Source organism: Anser anser (assembly GCF_964211835.1).
Source record: "Anser anser genome assembly, chromosome: Z".
Lineage (NCBI taxonomy): Eukaryota > Metazoa > Chordata > Aves > Anseriformes > Anatidae > Anser > Anser anser.
In genome coordinates, this window is record NC_139723.1 from 62,394,123 (window position 1) to 62,413,960 (window position 19,838).

The 19,838-nt window shown below is 45.2% G+C and overlaps 1 protein-coding gene across 4 annotated transcripts; it reads left to right on the forward strand.

Moving 5' to 3' along the window:
- Positions 1 to 514: 514 nt before the first annotated feature.
- CRHBP (corticotropin releasing hormone binding protein) lies at positions 515 to 18,544 on the forward strand. Of its 4 annotated transcripts, none has more exons than XM_083816152.1 (11): positions 520 to 603; positions 6,410 to 6,568; positions 6,727 to 6,847; positions 7,044 to 7,304; positions 8,278 to 8,681; positions 9,107 to 9,200; positions 9,768 to 9,925; positions 11,923 to 12,133; positions 13,576 to 13,724; positions 16,008 to 16,125; positions 17,306 to 18,544. In XM_083816152.1, exons 5-11 carry the CDS (start codon positions 8,418 to 8,420, stop codon positions 17,461 to 17,463), a joined length of 1,152 nt encoding a protein of 383 aa, XP_083672278.1. In that variant the 5' UTR covers positions 520 to 603; positions 6,410 to 6,568; positions 6,727 to 6,847; positions 7,044 to 7,304; positions 8,278 to 8,417; the 3' UTR covers positions 17,464 to 18,544. The 4 variants fall into 4 exon arrangements, with proteins under 4 accessions (XP_083672279.1, XP_083672278.1, XP_083672281.1 ...); XM_083816155.1 differs by having other exon boundaries at positions 7,044 to 7,300; positions 8,619 to 8,681; positions 17,306 to 18,543; XM_083816153.1 differs by lacking the exon at positions 6,410 to 6,568 and having other exon boundaries at positions 515 to 603.
- The last annotated feature ends 1,294 nt before the right edge of the window (positions 18,545 to 19,838 follow it).

Genomic DNA, 19,838 nt, shown 5'->3' on the forward strand with positions numbered 1-19,838 from the left:
GGTAAGAATTAATAGATGTGTTTTTAGGGATAATTAAGTCTGTTGAATGGCACTGTATTATTTGAAGAAAAAAAGGGGTCACATTTTCAGTTTTATCTTTCTTCTTCCACATGATACTGCATGAGAGAAGATTTTTTGTTTATGATCTAGCAATCTTTTTTTTCTAAGCAAGAACATTTTCATCCATGTCCTTTCCTAATAGCTGGGCTACATGCCCTTGGGCAACCATCAAACAGAGCAGATGAGTGAACTTCTCCAGATACATTAAAAAATAAAAAAGTCTTTTTAAATACCAAATTCCAGCCACCTGCAATCAGTTATGTAAGAGGGGGGCTACTCCCAAGGAAGAGAACTGCAGCTGCATCCACTTATTTTGCCCTAGCAAGTAGATTCTCAGCTGATATAAAACAACAAAGTCTATTGCACTTAGTGGCATAATTTTGCAACAGCTGAGGACATGTGCTTATGACTTTAAATTAGCCATCAATGGAAAGTTGTGCTTCTGTTAGCTGGTTGGCTACATAAGGACATATCTGTAAAATTGCAAATGTTGCAACAAGGCAGCTGAGAGGAAAACAGGAGAAGCTGTTGCTCAGAGTACAGGTATTTGTAGGATAAATTTAAGGGAAATGTTCCTGTGGTTTGTCTGCTTTAAATTCCAAGCTGTCCTCTTGGGTCTTGGTTGACTTTGTGTATTGCAGAGCAAACAGTCACAGTATGGGTACCAAGTATCTCTGCTGGTGGAGTTTCCCCTAAAGCTCCATGTGTTAGGATGACTGTACTTTCACATCTGTTGCATGAACCCAGAAAAGCACTGTACAGAAACATGGACAGGAAAATCCTGTGGTTAGAACAACTTGTGAGGACCTGAAGGGCAAGTGAACCACCTGGAGCGTTAGATAAGGTTGTGTTTTGTGAGCTAAAAAATGTCAGGAAACTGAGAACACTGCAAAAAACTGCATCTTCCCTAGCTCTGACTGTGGATATTGAGTGGTAGCAGCAAATAGGTCCATGTGGTTAAGCAAAGGGCAGTTGGAGAAGATGCAGGTCTGGAGAGCTCTGTCCTGTTAAGCTGTGAATGTCTTGACTAGGAGAAACCAAAGCTTTTCTGTCTTTGCATCAACGACCTATTCTACAGCTGTCACTCAGGGAAAATTTTTGTCATTTTTTGTTGCCCCAGGAAACAAATTAAATGAAATCAAATCATGAGAATTTGAAAGCTGAGTTTGATTTCTCTCTGCAGTGAAAAAACATGTTGGCAGACCTGAGGTAAAAGATGGTCTGTGAAATTCCTATCACGGTCTAAGCTGTCTCTAGGCTTCAGGAGGTGGAAGAATGCCAGGTGATCTCAAAGTCCTTCAATGTTTGTTTTTTGCATTGACACGAAACACTGCAGTACTTCTGTCTAGAAGTGGAGGAATTACATGCATGTGAAAAAGGGCTAAGTGGTAGGAGCAGCTGAGAGGATAAATACATCAATATGCTGGGTATGCTGGCATCTCTTATCTGACTCATATTGACTAGTTGAACTGTGTTACACTCCACAGTATTTCTGAAATGGCCCATTATTGTAATACCTAACACTGTTGGAGACGATCATGTTGAATCACAGCTCTTTCCCTGGATGAGTGAGAATCAATCAAGGAGACAGTCACTTCAGCTGAGAAGTACTTGTCTTTGGGTAGGAAAAGTATCTCATGATATCACTTTTTGAAGGGGGGCTTTGTCAGAAAGGAAGTTTATTCTTCACAGTGACCCAGTTCTAACAAATTTTGGAATGTGGCATGTGTAAGTACTAAGATCTTTCAGTATATCCAAAAATTATATTTTATATTCTAAGGTGACCTCAGCACTGAAAATAAAATGACAGATATTCTGGTAATTCAAATCTGGGAGAGGAGAGGAAGCAGTGGCTTGAGCACCCTGTGTCCTCTGCAGGTCTGGCACGTGATCTGATGTTTGCCTCCAGGTGAAGTGCAACAGTGTTCAAAGTGCAAATTATGCCATGTTCTGGGAAGGAAACTGCTCTTCTCCAAGGATGCTGGGACTGGCCAGGGCAGCTACTATATTAGGTGAAGACTGACACAAGCCAGTGCAGATCTGTTGGGATGTAGACATGGAGAGAAGGAGGACATAGAAATGAAACATCTACCAGATCTCTTGATTTGGAGTCACGCTGCACGTGCCTGTGTGTCCAGTGTTAAGATATTCCTGTCCTAGCACTTCAGAGGTGACATCCCAGGTGGGCAGATGTCCTGCGCCTCTCCTAATGCCAGAGCCATGGCACATGCCTTTGCCCATCGCCCCCTCCCGCACCTCTCTTTTTCTTCCTGGGAGAAAACTTTTTTCTGCTCCCACTTCTCGGCCCCAACTGCTTTGTGTAGTTGCTGTGTTGAGTCACAGGCAGAGCTCATAGTGATCATCGCCCTCAGGGTAATCTCAGTGTCTGAATATAACGTTTGCTTGATTATTTGTAACCCGCTAAACTGCGAGCTTCACAATCCTTGTTCTTACTCAATGCCATAAATAGTGTTAATGCAACACTTATCATCAAGCCTGCACAATGCCGATAGTCTTTCTGTTCACCAATCCACATGCACTTGTCATTTCTCTAAGCTACTCAACAAAACAAATCACATATCTCTTGTGTTAAACTGCCCAGAGTTAACAAGCTACATATACTTCACCTTACAGAGAGTTCAGCTCTATTTAAGGCCAAATTATTCATACGCACACAAGTAACAGAAGTGTCATTACAGAATGTACAGATGTACTGCAAGGCTTGGAGGAGGTGGTGGATTTTGCTCTACCAGCACAGAGAGCTGGGGACAGCAGGTAGTAACAGAAGTCAGTGACAGAAATGACCATTGCCTGAAAGAGGAGGAGTGCTGGGTTCAGGATGGGTCAAATGATACTTGGAGATTTGTCTGACCCCAAAACCATGGGTAGAGTAAAGGTATAAAATGTGATCTTGAACTCTGCACTTTTGGTGCTGAGTATGCCCTCTTTCAGTTGTCATTGCAACTATGATCGGGTTTGTGTAAGAGAAGCATATCAAAATATTGATAGGGACAAATTAATTACTTTAATCATGTTGAGGTGTACCTTTCCTGTTGTATGACAACTGCCTGGCTGCTTAAACTGTTTTTTTTCCAGTAGTTACACTGGTGCATTTTGTAGAATGGGTGCTTACCCACTAATAACTGCTGTGGCAACAAAGAAACTCACATCTCATGCCACAAGTGGTCCCTGGATGTAGTCTTGATCCTGTAGTCATGATCATGACAGTCCCAAGGGTTCTGGCAGTCACAGTTTGGGTCCTCCAAATGACAAGGGGTTTTGAGATATTAATTAGCTCTCCATTGATTTTCTGTGCTATAGGTTGCTCCCTGGCCAGGACCTGGGCAGAGCAGTGACCCATTGCCATGGGGTGTGGTAGTCAGTGTGTGTGCTGGATACACAGGGAGATTTGGCACCATGTCTTCACAATTAACTGACCCTTATCAGCCATGAAAATATGTAGCGTGGCATAACCTGTTAGTGGAGAGGGGACCTGATGGTTAGTGATGGGACGTGGCTGCAAAGTCTCACTCCTCTTCTTCCTCCTTCTTCTCCCCAGCACCTGCAAGGGAGGAGGCAGTAACATGCTGAGGAGCCTGGGGCAATGGAGATGTATGGGAATACAAAATCTTCCCCACTAGCCCTCAGAATCGATGTGAAGTGTTCAGTAATGATCTGTGAGTACTGAGGGAGGGATTCAGGGACTTCAGTCTTTCCTATGGTGACTTATAGGATAAGGGAAATGGACTAGAGGCAGGAGCTTCCTCAGGCAGTAGATGATCTTTGGACTAGATGATCTTCAAAGATCCCTTCCAAATGAGCTATTTTGTGCTATCATTCCCTTTTATTCTAAACATTTGGCTCTAGTTTCACAATCCCTCAGGCTTTGAAGCAATGTTCTGTGTAGGTCTATATTAAGGACATAGTTTCCTAATGACCCCTGCAGCTGTGATTTTTCATGCAGCCTCACCTTTGTTTCCTTTTCCATGGCATTTTTTTCAGACCCATAACTGATAGCTAGCACAGAATTTAGTAATCATGGGACTGAAAATTTGACCCTCACAGTAGTATTTATGACATTTTAGAGTCTCTATATTTCTTTGCCTCTTTATTATAGAATAGTTAATCCCACATTTCAGGAATAATACACTGAAGGGATTGCAGCCAGTTGAATGGCATACCTCTGTAATAAAGTGCAAGTGGTGTGCAGCAATCCCTTGTCTTCAAAGACACAGACACTGGTGTGGGACCTGCTGCCATGTGAGAAACAGCAACAGCTAGATAGTGCTACATTTCCCGGATGCCACAGGAAAAGCGGAGTCTTACTTAATTCTGAGATAAAGCAGGGATAAGCATAAGGGAAATACATGTAACTCAGCACAGTGATTATCAGCTGACACAGCAGGAAGGTTAAACCACAGCCAGAGGTCCTGCACATGCATCGCCCTGCTTCATGTCTCCAGCCGGGCTGAGCATGCATGAGAAATCAGCATGAGCAGCTGAGGATGGAGTGCCTGAGGCAGAAATCCTTCTTACCCATGCCATTGGTGGTGAAGCACCATGGGCTTGCTGCTGTTCTGAGCAGGCAGAAGATTTGTCCGGTGTGGATGAACAGGGGAGTCCCTGTGGGACATGCAGCAGTCTGTCACTGGGATGTTCCCTGCGGCGTGAAGGAGCCAGGGCTTGCATGGGGATGTGGCTATACAGGAAAATTAACACTGTCCAAGATTCTGGTGTTAGAGGGAGGTTTGATCTGCTCTGGCGCTTGTGCCAGGAGTCAGGCTGCAGCCCAGGGGAATTAAGAAATACAGGGTTTAAAATATGATCCAAATGAGAAGACTGAGGTTTTCAACAGGTATATCACAGGAAATCCAGGAGCTGTGGTTTGTGTGGAATCAGAAAGCTCCAGGGTTCACTTGGGCATAGGGGGGGATTAGCTGCAGGGGAAATTTCCACTCTGAGGGGAGGGAATGGTGGCCACAGCCTTTGTTATGCTTGTGAAGAAGCTTGTGTGGAAATATAATGATCTTTCACAGGAATTCAAGCATGAAAGAGTGCTGTTTAAGGGAGCTGGGGCTCCAAGAGACCCTTTTGGAGACCAGGGGTCCTGTGTGGTTTGTAACACCCAGTCCCTGTTCTCATCAGCAAGGCAGCCCTAAGGAGCGCCTGTAGCTGGAGCACTGCTTTCTGCAAAGTTCAATTCCAAGAGCATCGTACACAGCCTCACCGTACCAACCACCTTACCTCAAAGGAGAGGAAAACACAATTACTGACTGCATTATAGCACAAAGCATCACTTGATCTCCACAGGGAAGAGTAAACAGGGCTTGTTTCACTACTCTCTATTCAGCTGTATTTTCTCCACCTCTCACCACAGCTGCAATCTCTTTCCTCTGAAATAGCAGCTGACGAGACACCTACAAGCTCCCAGCATTATGTGGGGGAATTTTCACCATGGGACAGGCAGCTGTGGGCACCCAAACCCACCCACAGACCCCAGCTCTAGCAGTACAAAGCTCTGCAGAGCCTGCGGTGCCACCACGGTGTAAGGCAGGTGATGTCCTGCTTCTGCTGGGCAGGAGACAGTTGCTCCCAAGGGTGCCTTATGGCCACAGAGGTTGCTGGTGGAGTGGAGGTGTCACAGTGCGAGATAATCTGGTCCATAGCAGGGTTGGATTGGGAATGTGTTTTACTGTGTTATATAATCTGATGTTAACAAAACAAAATTGTCCTATTAAGTGTTACCGTGACTCAACCCAATTAAAAAAAAAAAGAAGGGGGGGGGGGGGTGGCACTCTTCTCATTTGCCCAAGGGTTTGTATCACATTTAAGGTGCTTTTCCCTTCCAAAGTGCCCTAGGGATATTTTGAACCCTGTTTAAACTGCTGATTTTTTTTTTTTTGCTTTGTTAGGAGTAATCACATCTGACAAGTTCAGCTTCATCCTTAAGCACACGCAGAGCTGGAGCGAGGGACCGTGCAGGCGAGGGGAGGCTCCAATGCTGGAGGGACTCCTCAGGGTTTGGGTGGGCTGGATGACCTCCAGAAGTCCCTTCTACATCAACCATTCTGTGACTGTGGCAGCCCCGTGCTTTAGGAGGCAGGGAATCACCTCTGGTGCTGGGTGGCTTCGTGAGGAGGCTGGGCAGGATGTCACCGTGCCTCTCTCACCAGCTGCTGCTGAGCACAGAGCTGAAATGCAAAGCAAGAGGTGGCACAGAGGAAACGGAAAGTTGCATGAGTGTCCCTGCTAATAGTGAGTTCTCCATCCACAGCAACAGACATCTGGGTTTAGTTTTTGCAATAACGCCATGCAGAATATTTGCAATGCTCAAAGCAAACTCCTGCAGGTACTGTGTCAGAACCACGAACACCTTTGTGGGCCCAAGATGGCTCCTCGCCTTTCTCCACCACCCTGAAGATTGTAGTACAGTCCTCGCACCTCCTGGTGCCAGAAGCTTGCTGTCCTATGGCCCCAGGGTTACCTGCTCATCTGGACACCCCACCAGGTAATGCTGTGCTAGCCCAGACCTCAGCTATTCCCTGGGAAGGGTTTAAAACATTGGTGTTGTGGTTGGTGTATTTTGTCAGAGCAGAGCAGATCACAGGTGATCTAAATTAGACAGGTTTTGCTGCAGTGTCATCTGTCCTTCACTCCTTTTTGCAGATGAATTCAACCAAATCTTCAGTAAGTGGTGAAATCCTCAGACAACTGAGCACTCTCCCTCATTTAGTGAAGGCATCCAAGGAGGATGCAGCCACTGAGGCCTAGGCCGGGGGCCGGCAGGGTAAGTGCAGGTGCCCCGGCCAGAACAGGGGCTGGGGGCTGCCAAGGGCTGGGAAGATGAGGAGCAGGGTTCTTACTGAGGCTGAAGTAGATCTCCAGCTACCACTTCTGGGGACTTTGGTCAAATCTCTGTCATTTCCCAAACAAGCAGCAAGCTGCCTGCTATGCCGTGATCCTGACTTTCTTTTTCTTTTCAGAAAGCAAGCGTGTGATCAGAGAAGTGCAAGAGGCTGGGCTCTTCTGCAGCCCCTTTGGGTCATGCAGGTTCCTGGTGGTCTCTGGGGCACCTCACACCACCCCGAGCAACCTCCCAGCCATCCTCTCACAGGCTGTGGCTAAGCTCTGCAGCTTTCCTCCACAACTTCAGTCCCCAAAGAACTCCAGAGGATTTAAATTCTGAGCTCCTGTAGCGCTTCTGAAGATGCTTGCCTAAAATCACAGTTAACAATTCAAGGCAAGTACATGAAGATGAATTAATTCAGTCTTGGTTCATTCAGCAATTAACCACACAGTTCCCTGAAGCAGTTTTAGCAACCTTTGAGTACAACTTAGTGTCAGAAGTTCAAAAACATTTTCTGTTTCCTCTGTATTCTTTATGCTATTGAAAATCATGCAGATACGGCATACTCACAGACGTGCTATGCAGATACTGAGGAATATTATAGTTTAAAGTAAACTCCAAACATAAGAATTATAGCATAATAAAGTCAGAGCGTATAGACAGAATAAGATTTTTTTTGCTATTATTATTTGACCATCAAGTGGTGTGAAACTGCTGGCAAATGTTTCGGTCTACCATCCTTAAGAATGAAATCAGGAGGAGCAAAGTTAAAGCTCTGCAAGTTTGGATCTTTTTTTTTTTTTAAGTTTTACTGAACCTAAATGAGACTTTGACAGAAAAGCATAGCTCAGAAGATGTTATCAAGATGGCTGTGATGGGCAAAGTGTATTTATTGTATGCACACCATCAGTGGATGTGCACACTCAGGGTCAGAGGAAAATCAGAGTACGCCATAAAACTAGTCGGTAAGTTCATGATTTTCAGTACTCTGCAGAGTTACGAATTTTAATCTCCAGGTTCATCCTTTGAAGGTATTTCTCAGGTTTCCCCTGAGGATCAGGGATGAAGAACAGCAGTATCAGCAGTTCTATGGGAAATACTCCCTTAGGAGCCCCAAGTTTTCATAATTTCTGTGTGAAAGCTGTGTCTGCTGCAGAGGACTGTCTCTTTTTCCCACGTACTTGCTGCAGACCCCTTTGTGCCCCCACCACAGGCACAGGACCAGGAGGTCAGTGTTGGTGCTGCATGCCGCGGGGCAGCAGGAGGAGCCCTGCAGGTCTAAAATGCCCTGAGACCGGAGGGGAGGAGGAGGGAGGGATGCTCTTTCATTCTCACTTTGCTTTTGAGTAACTGGAAATCACCATAGGGAGCGAGCGCCCTGGCTGTGCGGGAACACGCTCTCCTCCTGGGAGCTTTTCAGCTCCACCAGACAGAGAAGTAGAAAAGACATCTGCCAGCAAGGGGAGCGCTGTTGGCTGGGGAATCTGTGGCTGTGATTTGGACCCTCGTCATGCCCACGTACTGTGTCACTGCGAGAGGAATTCAGTTACCATGGGTTACCCTATCAGTACGGGGACCAAGTGCCTCCCCTCCCAACAGCTCTATAAAAAGAGTCGCTGGAAGATGCCCTGGCGGCTCCTGCCTCCCAGCACAGAGCAGCAGGCACTCAGCGTGGGCAGAGAGGGGTGCCAGCATGCTGTCTACCTTCCAGCTTCAGTGCCACCTCATCCTCATCTTCCTGGCAGCCTACAAGGGGGAGACCAGATACCTAGAGGTGAGCAATGGGGCTGATGGCTAACACGCCTTGATGTGCTTTTCTGCTCTCTTCTAACTTTATTCCCAGCTCCCGAGAATTGGGATTTGACTCTCCTTTTCTATTCCCATTCCCCCTGCACCTGACCACAGGTGTGACATTAATACAACAGCTCTCCTGCACTTTCATTTATTTGTCCTTTTCTCAAACTTGCACTTTTTGCTAAGTAATAGAGACACTCTCTGTGTGCTGAGCTGGGCTAACCTCTCAGGTGCCAGGTTTGCTCCTCCACAACAGCAGCCTGGCAGCTTTCTGACTAAGCCCTTGCACAGCTGCACCCTTCCTGGAGAAGGGATTTAATCTGCCAGCACCTATTATAGAGAAGTGCAGGGAGGGGGCTGCTTTTTGCTTTGCCCCAGCCTCTTCTTGCCCTGTTTCCCTGCCAGGTGAGGGATGCTGGTGAAGATGAGCCCTTCCTACTCCTCAGCGAAGATCTGAAGCGAGAGCTGTCTGCAGGACAGATCTACCGGCGGTCGCTCCGTGAGTTTCTTCAAAGCTCTGCTGGGTCCCTCTGAGGAGTGGGAGATTCGTGGGGGGGTGAGCTCAGGGTAACTTGGGAGTGACAGAGCTGCAGGTGCATTTTGCAAGGCAGGCGGGAGATGGGCAGAGTGTGAAAACCTCTGCAAGCTGTGGCTGAGGCAGAGAGCTCAAAGAGGGGCTCTGAAGGAGGCTGGGGGTCAGAGCTGGGATTCCACTGATGGGAGGAGGTTGGGGGTCATCCACCTGCAGTCACGGGCAGGGTCTGTCTCCAGGGGAAGTGGTGGATTGAAAAGCTGTGATGAGGGAGAAATACGAAGGAACTCAGTCTTTGTACACTTGTGTACACATGCAGATGCAGTTTTCTGCTCAGAGATGCTGTGATGTGTCATTTTCCCCCACCACACCTGCGAGCATCCCCCATTGCTTAGCCATCTCCCTCTCCTCCCCACTGACTGGGTCTCAGTGCAGGGTCTCTCCTCGCTCTCCCCTTCCCTGTGCAGTGGGAGCAGGCACTGGGTCTCCCTCCTGAGCAGGCAGAGGCAGCAGCTCCCGGCTCTGTCCCTGCAGGCTGCATCGACATGCTGAGTATAGAGGGGCAGTTCACCTTCACCGCAGAGCAGCCCCAGCTGCACTGTGCGACCTTCTTCATCGGCGAGCCCGAGGAGCTCATCACGATAGACTACGACTTCGTAAACATCGACTGCCAAGGAGGCGATTTCCTGAAGGTAAGGAGTTGGCAGCTCCTGCTGCTTGTCCCTGTCCCTGCTCCGGTGTGTGAGTTGCTGGCTGTGTGTGGAAAGGGCAGTGCACACGAGTGTCTGTGTGTGCGTACAGAACAGCCTTTTACAAAGCATCCATCTCTGGGACTGCTCTTCCTCCTCCCTGAGGTGCTTTGGTGGCATCCCCACCACCACCACCCCCATAAATCAAAGTGCATCGCAGGCAGGGGATCAGTCTCCAAACTGCAGCATGGTCTCTTCCGAACTTTTCCAGGAGCACCTCCACTGAGTGTCTGCAGCTGGCAGACTGACCGAAAAGCTTGGTCAGTGCCAGCCGAGGCTCTCAGCCCCATTAGGAGGGTTTTCTTGTTGCCTCTGTGATAACATAAATTGTGTGAGGAGATAACGACAGCCCTCTGAAATGCTATTACTTTGTGAGGACCTCCACTCACTGCATTAACTTGTTAATGTGTGGATTGCAGGAAAGACTATCAAATGGCTCTGCTAGAGCATGCCCCAAACAGAGAGAGGTCCGTGATGCAGAGCCATTTATAGTCCAGAACTAAAAAAATTTTACTGGAGCAATTTGGTGGAAGACAGATGTGTGACCAAGACCTGAACTCAGTTTTGGTGGTGAGGGGAGGTTTGAAGGTACCTGCCTGCTCCCTTTGCCTCTTGCTCTGCCCTTCATGCACAGCACAGAGCCCCTCCTGAATGGCTGCAAGCTGAGCTGCAGGGGGGAGGAGGAGGAAAACTGCCCTTTAGCCCTGTCCTTGTCCTTCCCCTGGATAGTCTTGTCCCTCCGTCCCTTGATCGGGGTCTCTCCAAATGTTGCTACAGGATGATTTCAAGGATTTTCTTCCTAGACTCATAGATATTTGTGAAAACTAAAAAAAAAATAGCAAGCAACGTTCAAAACTTTATAAAGGTTTCCTTCCTCTGATTATGGTGTCCCCAGTTTCTCCATCATGCTACTGTATTCATACAGGCAGCTTTTCCCTGGTGTGATTTGGGCAGCCACTTCTCACAAGTTCAGAAAATTTGCAGTTTTAGCAAATCTGGAGACCAGTTCTGCAGGTCTTCCACCAAAATGTCCTATACATGCTCACATCAGGATTACTCACCACAGCAGCAGCAGGATCTGGTCCTCAGGTTTGCAAAGCATGATCGGAGCACAAAAGAAGTTATCAGGTGAGAGTAGGCAGGAGGGAACTGGAAGTGCAAGGAAGCGAAGGTAGTTACCTTCAGCTGTGCTAGGGTTAACACAGATTTTCAGTTCTGACACATTTCTCACAGGTCTCCCTGAACATGGTGAGGGCAAATTTGTTGTTATTTTTGTTGTGAAGGAAAGATTTGTAGAGGTTGCTGCTTAAGCTCTAGCCCAGTAGGCAGCATTTGTTGTGCTTTCTAGTGATTACAGTGAGCTGAAAGAAAAGACACAGGTGAGAGCAATCCCCCTGCTGATAATTCCTCCCCAAAGATTTATCTTGGTTTTCTTTTGGACTGAAACATGGATGCTCTGGGGGGCTCTGGGCACATTGAAGACAAGCTGCAAAACATGGATGGTGGAAAATTACAGGCAGGTCAGTGGACTTCATGTCCATAGCTCAAGAGTGTGACTTTTGTTTGATGTGGCTTTCACATTAAAAACTTGTTTTAGTAGCAATTGAACTGCAATACTAATAAATCAAAAAACTGATATGAATTTGATGGTGTTGGAGCAAAGAGAGATGTTTCCCTCAAAAACAAGTCACCAAAATTGTCAGCTGAAGGAAATAAAAACATTAAAATTTATATCCATCCCATTCCTAAGTATTGATTGAAGCTTGAATTATTAGTTAAATGTTAGGAAATAGATAAATGCAAAGATTTTTTGGCTTTATCTAGGGGCTTTTAACAAGCCATCTGGTGTCAAAATAAAACAGTGTAATACTTTACACTTCTCTTTTCTGCTGAGAGGATGATATACAAAAGCCCTGGTTTCAATTATTGAACCCCTATAGGTATTTGATGGCTGGATACTCAAAGGAGAGAAATTTCCTAGTTCCTTGGACCATCCCCTCCCCACTTCTGAAAGATACACAGACTTCTGTGAAAGCGGCAACATGCAGAGGAGCATCAGGTCATCGCAGAACGTGGCAATGATCTTCTTCAGGATTCACCAGCCAGGCAATGGATTTACTGTCACGGTCAAGAAAACTACCAACCTCTTCCGTAAGTCTTATTTTATCTAATCAAATGGCTTACATTTGGGGTAGGAAGCAAAACAAAAAGTGTTGGTTTGCACTGAATTCTCTCTCTGACTTTATCTGCACCAACACAGTTCCAGTGACTTTTGCGGAGCTGCATGCATGGGGGTTTGACTCAGGCTCAGCTTGTGTCTCAGGAAAGAAAATTAGAGAACTATAAGAGAGAACTTAATAATTTCTTCTGTATTCAGGACAAGAAGGATCTTTCTTTCAAAGATGATCTCTTCAAATCTAATATTGTTGTGTCCTGTCACATTTGGCTTGAACGAATAGTATTAAACTAGAGATTTTAATCTGAGCGACTTCTGAATCTGGGTGAACAATGAGGAAAAAGTATTTGAAAAAGTTCAGCAGTACAATCAGTATATGAATAGTAACATGGAGAGTGATATATTATCCCAAGGACCTACTTGCAAGTTATTTCCCTGAGCCCGTGAGTTAGCAAGGCACAAATAATGGTCACTTGCATCACTTTTCCAAAAGAGTTCAGGACGTTTACCTTCAGTATTTAAGCTGTTTGACTAATTAATCTGATTCATCTGCCTTGCCATGCAAAAAATGAATCACAGAATCATCCAGGTTGGAAGAGACCTCCAAGATCTCCAAGTCCAACCTCTGACCTAACACTAACAAGTCCTCCACTAAACCATATCACTAAGCTCTAAATCTAAACATCTTTTAAAGACCTCCAGGTGAGAGCATGTCTGCCCTGCCCTTACTTTGAGTAGTTAAGACATGAGCCTGGACACTGGGTATCCAGGCTGGTGTGTCTTTGTGCCCATGGACCTGATCATTGTGTGCAACTGCTGGAGCTCACTTCTGTCCATCACCTGCTGGCCAAAGCAGGCCTTCATTGTCTGCAGAGAGGATTCCTTGGGTTGCACACACCAATGATAAGTTACTACCTGAACTGATGATTTTGAACTTCAAGGCAAAATCAGCATTTGCCTGCTCTAGTTTGAATGGGATATTTCACAGGGTAAGGGAACCCCAGTTATGAGGAGCAGGACAGGACTTGGGGTTTTGCTGGCAGTATCGGGCAATGACAAGTCAAAGATAAGTGAAAACCCTTCATCCATACTGAGCTTTAACTGGCAAAAAGTAGGAGTCCCTGAGAATACAGGTCCCTGATGTGTGGATTTGGGGTGTGAGCTCTCCTATTGATGGTTTCACCCTCAAATTCTGCCAGAGCCCATACTACACCATAAGCACTGGGCAGGGAATTTCTAGGGAACAAACGCCAGGCAAGAAAACCTAAAAATATTGTATACATACTTTTCAGCATTTGGCTTTAACTCTCAGCTGTTAAATTGTTTGTTATTTGTTTGTACCAAAAGTACACGATTTTGCTAAATGTGGGCAGCAATGGCTGCACAAGTAACACCTGCACCTTCTCCTGTGCCCCAGCTTGCAATGTCATCTCTCAGACGCCCTCGGGAAGGTTCACCATGGTCATTCCTCATCAGCACAGAAACTGCAGCTTTTCTATAATATACCCAGTGGTGATAAAAATATCCGATCTCATCCTGGGACATTTAAATGGCCTCTTTCTAAAGGTGAGTGGTTTTTGTTACCTAATAAATCACTACCACGTGCATGTTTTCTGGGCATGGACAGGGGAGGAAGGGGTGAAGAAGGGATGGCCACAGCACTGGCTGTTAGGGCATGTGTGCTCCAGATCACGTGTGTGCGCACCATGGGTGCTGGCACCCCCAGAGACCAGAGCTGGGTCTGTCTCTGCTGCTATTGTCTCTGTAACATTGCAGAGGCAATCAAATTATGCAAAGTGCCATTAGCACATGTAAATATTTCTTACTCTTTGTTACAGCAAGCATTTCATTAGAAAGAAAAGAGTGTTCTCTCAGAGCTGTCTGTCTGCATTTAAACTAATGAAAGCAGGAAGCACTCTGAACAGAGAAAGGAGACGCAGGTTAGGCAGTGAAGTATGAGCATGGTGAAAAAACAGGTGAGTTCACTACAGGTTGATCCCCTGCTCAGTGTGCTGAGCATCCTCTGCTCTGATTGGTCTGATGCACAGCATTTGATGCTCAGTGATGAGCAGACAGGAGAGGACAGGAGCTGTTGGTAGCACCCTGGGCCTGGGAGGTCCAAAAAGCTGCAAATGTGAAAATTTCCAGAGGGATAGGAAAAAAAAAGTTTGTTTTCTGGTTCCATTGAGACTGGTAGCTGAGGTCCTCCACGGACCTGTGTCTGAGCAGCAGTCAGGGCACACAGCTGACACGAGCAAGGTGCTGGGGGAGGCATGACATGAAAAGACAGAAATTCAGCAGGCAACTGGTGGAAACAGGACAAGAAACAGTGAAAAAATCTCCGTCAGGACAATACATGGGGCTCTGTTGCTCACCTGTGTTTTTTGTTTGTTTGTTTTGTTTTGAGGGGTTTGCATCAAGGAGAGCTTTAAAGAAAAGTTTAGAGCAAAATGATGACACAGCTATTTGTGTCTGTGTGTGGTACCCCACCAGCAGACAGCACAAAGGGCAGCTTGAGTGAAACTGCAGAGATGATCTATTTTTGTCAAGATAAAAAATGAGCAATAAATGTTAGCTGAATGTGCTGATCAGCAGCAGGAGCTGATCTGCTAATTCTGCAGAAAAAAAAAAAATTTGATTGGAGGTGGGCAGGCTTCAAAATTCAAATGAAAAGAGTAAATAATACCAGAGGTGGAGCTGTTAGGAGTCTGATAGTGTCTTAAGAGTCCTGAGACTGCACAACCCAGGCTGCAGATCCACTGGAAAATGGATCTGGGGAAGTCCCTAGAGGGAAGTGAGGAGTTTTTAAGAGATGTTTAAATTGTGCTTACACAGTAAAGGGGAACAAGATGTGGGCAAGTGGTGAGCAAGGAAAGGGCTGAGCACAGATGGGAAGTGCTCAGGAAAAAGGGTCAGCCTTGCAGTGCAGATAGAGACTGGCCAGACAGAGGAAATTCAGCTCACAGCATGGTACATGAGGGCAAAATCAGGCACGGAATTACAGAAGGTGTGGATTTTAAATATTCTTTGGCTCAGACCAGTCCATAGCTATAGCCTTGCTTTACATGCTGTTTTCACAGGGACACTCGCTCTTCTGCACTACAAAGAGGGAGACCCCTACTCTTGTTACAAGAAAACAAAGGCAAACAAAAATTTAAATCAAATGTAAAGTTTTAATACATAAGAGGAAAAAAAAATCTTCCTCTATTACAAGTTAGCTAGAAGTACCAGTATGCCTGATCAAAAAGCCAATGTCTCTGTCCTGCCAGGAGCTCCTTCTCTGCTCTTGAAGTCTGTGAACCAGCAGCTTCAGGACTGATGGTTCAGGATGGCTAGAAACAACTTGTCTCAAACCAGACTTTGAGAGATGCCCCATTATTCCGTATCGGGCAGACAAGGGACCACAGCAGGGACTATTCTCTTAGTCAGAACAGTGCATTTTGGTGTCACTTTCTGCTTAAGAATCTGAAAGTGAGGTTATTTTGGAGCCTAAGTTACTGCCTGCCAGCTGAGTGTGGGCATGTGTGCAGCCCCGTGACCCTATTCATTTGATTACACGTCTAAGCACCCAGAATCAGATTCCTTACTTGCACGGAAAGCAACTGGATCAACATCTTAACTGCAAGCCAGTGATTTTCCAGAGCTCACTTAGGTCTTTCTCTGAGAGTCTCTTAAAGAAATTAACTTACAAATTGAAGTACTATTTATTGATTGGGATGAGAACAGCCTTGATTTCACACGGATTTGAGCACAAAGTACTCTAAAACCTGCTGTTGACTGCAGTCTCATCTAGGAAATTGCCATGTTTTAATGAAAACAACAAATAACTTTTAATCTCTGTCTTCTTAGAAACCGTCAGCAGGCTGTGCAGGAGTGGGAGATTTTGTAGAGCTGTTGGGAGGAACTGGCTTAGACCCATCCAAGATGTTTCCACTAGCTGATCTCTGTCACTCCTTTCATGGGTCTGGTGAGTACTCCTTCTTCCACTTACCTCTGCATGACAAAATACCAAACCAGAGGGGGCCATGCAAAGCCCTCTCAAACCCAGGTTTCCTCTAGACTGGTGAACTTCACGTGTAGCAGAACATGAGAGCTAAATCTCTTTGAGCCTGCAGCTGGGGAGTGTGATGCAGCACACCCATGAATACCTTCACTTGCCCCTGCAGTAATTATAATAACAAGATTAAGATATATAAATTTTTAAAACACTTTTCCTATGACACATATGATTATTAGTGTCAACAGACAGACAAGCCTGGAAAGTCATAATAAATGAAGGTAGAGGAGTTACATTTTCAGTTCAGGCATTTTTTTCTCACTTTCACTGTGTTCCCAGTGCCTTCTTTTCCGCTGCAGAAGCAAAGCATACCCCAAAAAGCCTCAGAACCCTCACCCACTGCTTTGAGGCTGAACCTCTTTCGCAATTGTGCCATGTCAGTGACCTCCTTCTCCACATAGAAATAAGAATTCCCAGTTTCCCTAATATTTAATTGAGGAGAGAAAGCAGTGTTGCAGTGATGAGACAGACAGACCTCTGCAGCACACAGATGTGGAGCCGAGGGAGTGTGGTACCTTGGAGTACCCTCTCCATCACCTTTCAGCACACCACAGCCTAATGGTCCAGGCACTGCCAAAAGCCTTAACAAGTAAGCACTGGAACTGAGCAAGTACTGAGCACTGCAAAGAGATTAAAGCACGCTTTCCTGGCAGCGTAAAGGAAGGAAAATCCCATCCTGTGTCTCTGCTCTCCCAGCGTTTCAGTGTTGTTAATTTTGGAGATCTCCAGGATAGGGTGCTGCTGTCCTCGCCTGTCACTCGTGGTATCTAACTAGTGAGTGCAAGCATGTATAAATTCCGTGTCATGTCTTTAGCTGAGACCGCAGATGGATGGGAGGTGAGCAGCATTCGCATGAGTAAAGGCTACAACATTTAATGAAATAGCCAGGCCATTATAAAGTAAAACTAACAAATGCAGAGGAAGGCATTTAGTCAGCAAAGCCACTACCAGACAGTCATTACTACATCCAAAAGTGCTTTGTTTCCAAAGCAGTATGCATTAGTGCTTTGTAATTCCCAACACTACATATCACTTCTCCCTCTTCTGGTATAAATTTATCCTTATGTCTCTATCTCTTTTCCCTAATTAGCCCAAATGAAGATTGGTTGTGACAATACTGTGCTACGAATGGTCTCCAGTGGCAAGCACATCAATCGTGTGACGTTTGAGTACTATCAACTTGATCTGCAGGAAATAGAAAACAGAAAGGAGAACAGCATTGAGGAATTCTGCTTCCCTAGTATCTGAGAAACCAGGCAACATGTTTTCACACAGTTAATGACAATAAGGTTCTGGTGAATTTAAAAAAAAAAAAAAAGGTATTTTTCCTTTATCAGCTGGCGTTATTGAGCCTTTCTACAGTACAAGCATATTCCCTCTTTTTTCCCCATACAAATCAGTCATTCTCATGAGCAAGCAGGAAAAAGTATATTAATCTTTGTTACTACCATGATAATTTTTCTGCAATATTTAGGATAATTTACTATATTCAAAATCAATAGCAAGAAGAGAAGTCTATGTTTCCAATATAAGTACTATTAGGGAAACAGACATAAATCCTCTGTGTATTCAGTCTGAGCACACACAAAACTCATAATAAGTATAAACTTCACATGGTTAACATTATCCTTTTATATCAGGAATAAACAAAAAAAAAAGATGGTGGAATACATTTCCAGTTTTGTAAAAGGAAATCCAGCATTAGTGTGTGCAAAAATGACTTGTTTGGTTATGACTATAAATGTGCTATTTATTTCTAATGACATGTTTTTAATAAAAATTTATAGCATGGAAACTTCCTTACACAAACCCAAACATGAATAAATACATTCCAAGAGTTGGCAAAACACTATGATGTTGTATTTTTCTGAAGAGCTCTTTAAAACATTTTTGTTGAACTTCCCGAGTCTTGTGCAGTTTTCTGGAAATTATCATTTTGAACATATGTAGCTGTAAAACTGTGGACTATTAAAGTAATGTTATGGGCAGAAATGTGTTTAACAGTGTTGCCTACACCTTCTTATGCAGCACATGCCACTTACAAGCACGTTTCCCATTTAAGGTTTTTGGTCAAATGTCCAGCATACATGTGAAGTCAGATACATAAATACATGTTATTTTTCTCATATTTGGTGACCCAGAAGAGGAGTGTAAGCCTGGAGAGCTCTAGGAAGCACAGCAGAGGACCAGAGCTGTGTCCAAGCTTGGCAGAGCGTGGATGGATTTGTATGTTTTCTGGGAGTGCTACCTGGCAAATGTGGGGACAAACAGCTTCTCCTCTGATGTTCAGTTAACAACCGATGCTGATTAATCCCGCTGCATGCCTGAGACCTTCAGATCTGATATTTGGCTCTTTGTCTCACACTCAGTCACCAAAAATCAAGTGTTCTGAGTAGTCAGCAGCTCTGAAGTTCATCCCCCTGCCTCAATAGAAGTTGGTGAAAACTTCAGGATGTCTCAGGCTCTCTCTTCGTAGGGTTTGATAACCTAGTTCTGATTAATAACTGACTTGATAATGAAGGGATATGTCTGGCAGCTTGGTCAGCCTTGGGTGTGTCCACGCTGCAGGGCTGTGTTTATGGAACAGATGAGGATTGTGTGACTATTTTGCTTTGTTTCCCCCCCAAATCAGACAAAGCCTCACACTTCCAACCAACAGCTTGGAAACTCTAGCAAAGGTGAGCACTCCCCAGGATGGGCCAAAAGGGGACCCAGGACCTGCAGCAGTGGGATCATCCTGCTTCTGGCTATCCCACGGCATGGGGCACCTCCAGCTCATGTCTTGGGGCAGGGGATCTTTGGCCAGCACATCCCTGCTCCAGTCCCATGCAACCTCCTGCAGGTGTCCCAGGCCCCTGCTGCAGTGTTGGTGTGTGCAGGAGACCTGGCCACCCAGCACGGAAACATTGGTACTCTGAGGCAGGAATAAAAAATAATTGTAGCTCTATGAACTAGCTTTTGGTTTTTTTGTTTTGTTTTGTTTTGTTTTGTTTTTTTTCCTGAGGAAACTTGCAGTGATGGAGGATTTCTGTCTCCCCAAAACTCCTAACCATATCCAGCCCCAACAGCCTTTCACAGGCACCCTTCAGCATAATGGGGTAGGTTATCAGGAGGGTTTAGGATGGAATTCAGAGATCCCTGTATCAGACCACACTTACCCATATGCCTATCTGCAAACTGGGGAGAAGGAAAGGTCTTTAAAATATTGCTCCTTGGTCACTGAGAAACATTCAGTGGGGAGGAGTGGAAAACTCAACAACAGAGTTCAAGTCCATCAGCTCAGGACTAGGTCATGGATGAAGATAAACTCACCATCTCTTGCTTTGTGTAGTTTAGTAGTGGCATTTCCCTTCTTTCAGCTTTACGTGAAACTTTGCTTTCAATCCTAATGCAATTTAAATACCTCCAAAACAGCAAAGCCTTACAGAAAAGATACTTAACATTCAGAGGTTGGAGATTAGTCCCTCCAAATTATAACTCAGTGGACTCTGTTACTAAGGAAACTTACCGTTATAGATGGAAAAGAATGGAAAAACACTTTGTGGATGACAACGCTAGCTATTGCTATTGCTCTGTGTGTAGTACTCAAGTATGAGGTGTTTTTACTGGAGCTAGGAGCTTCA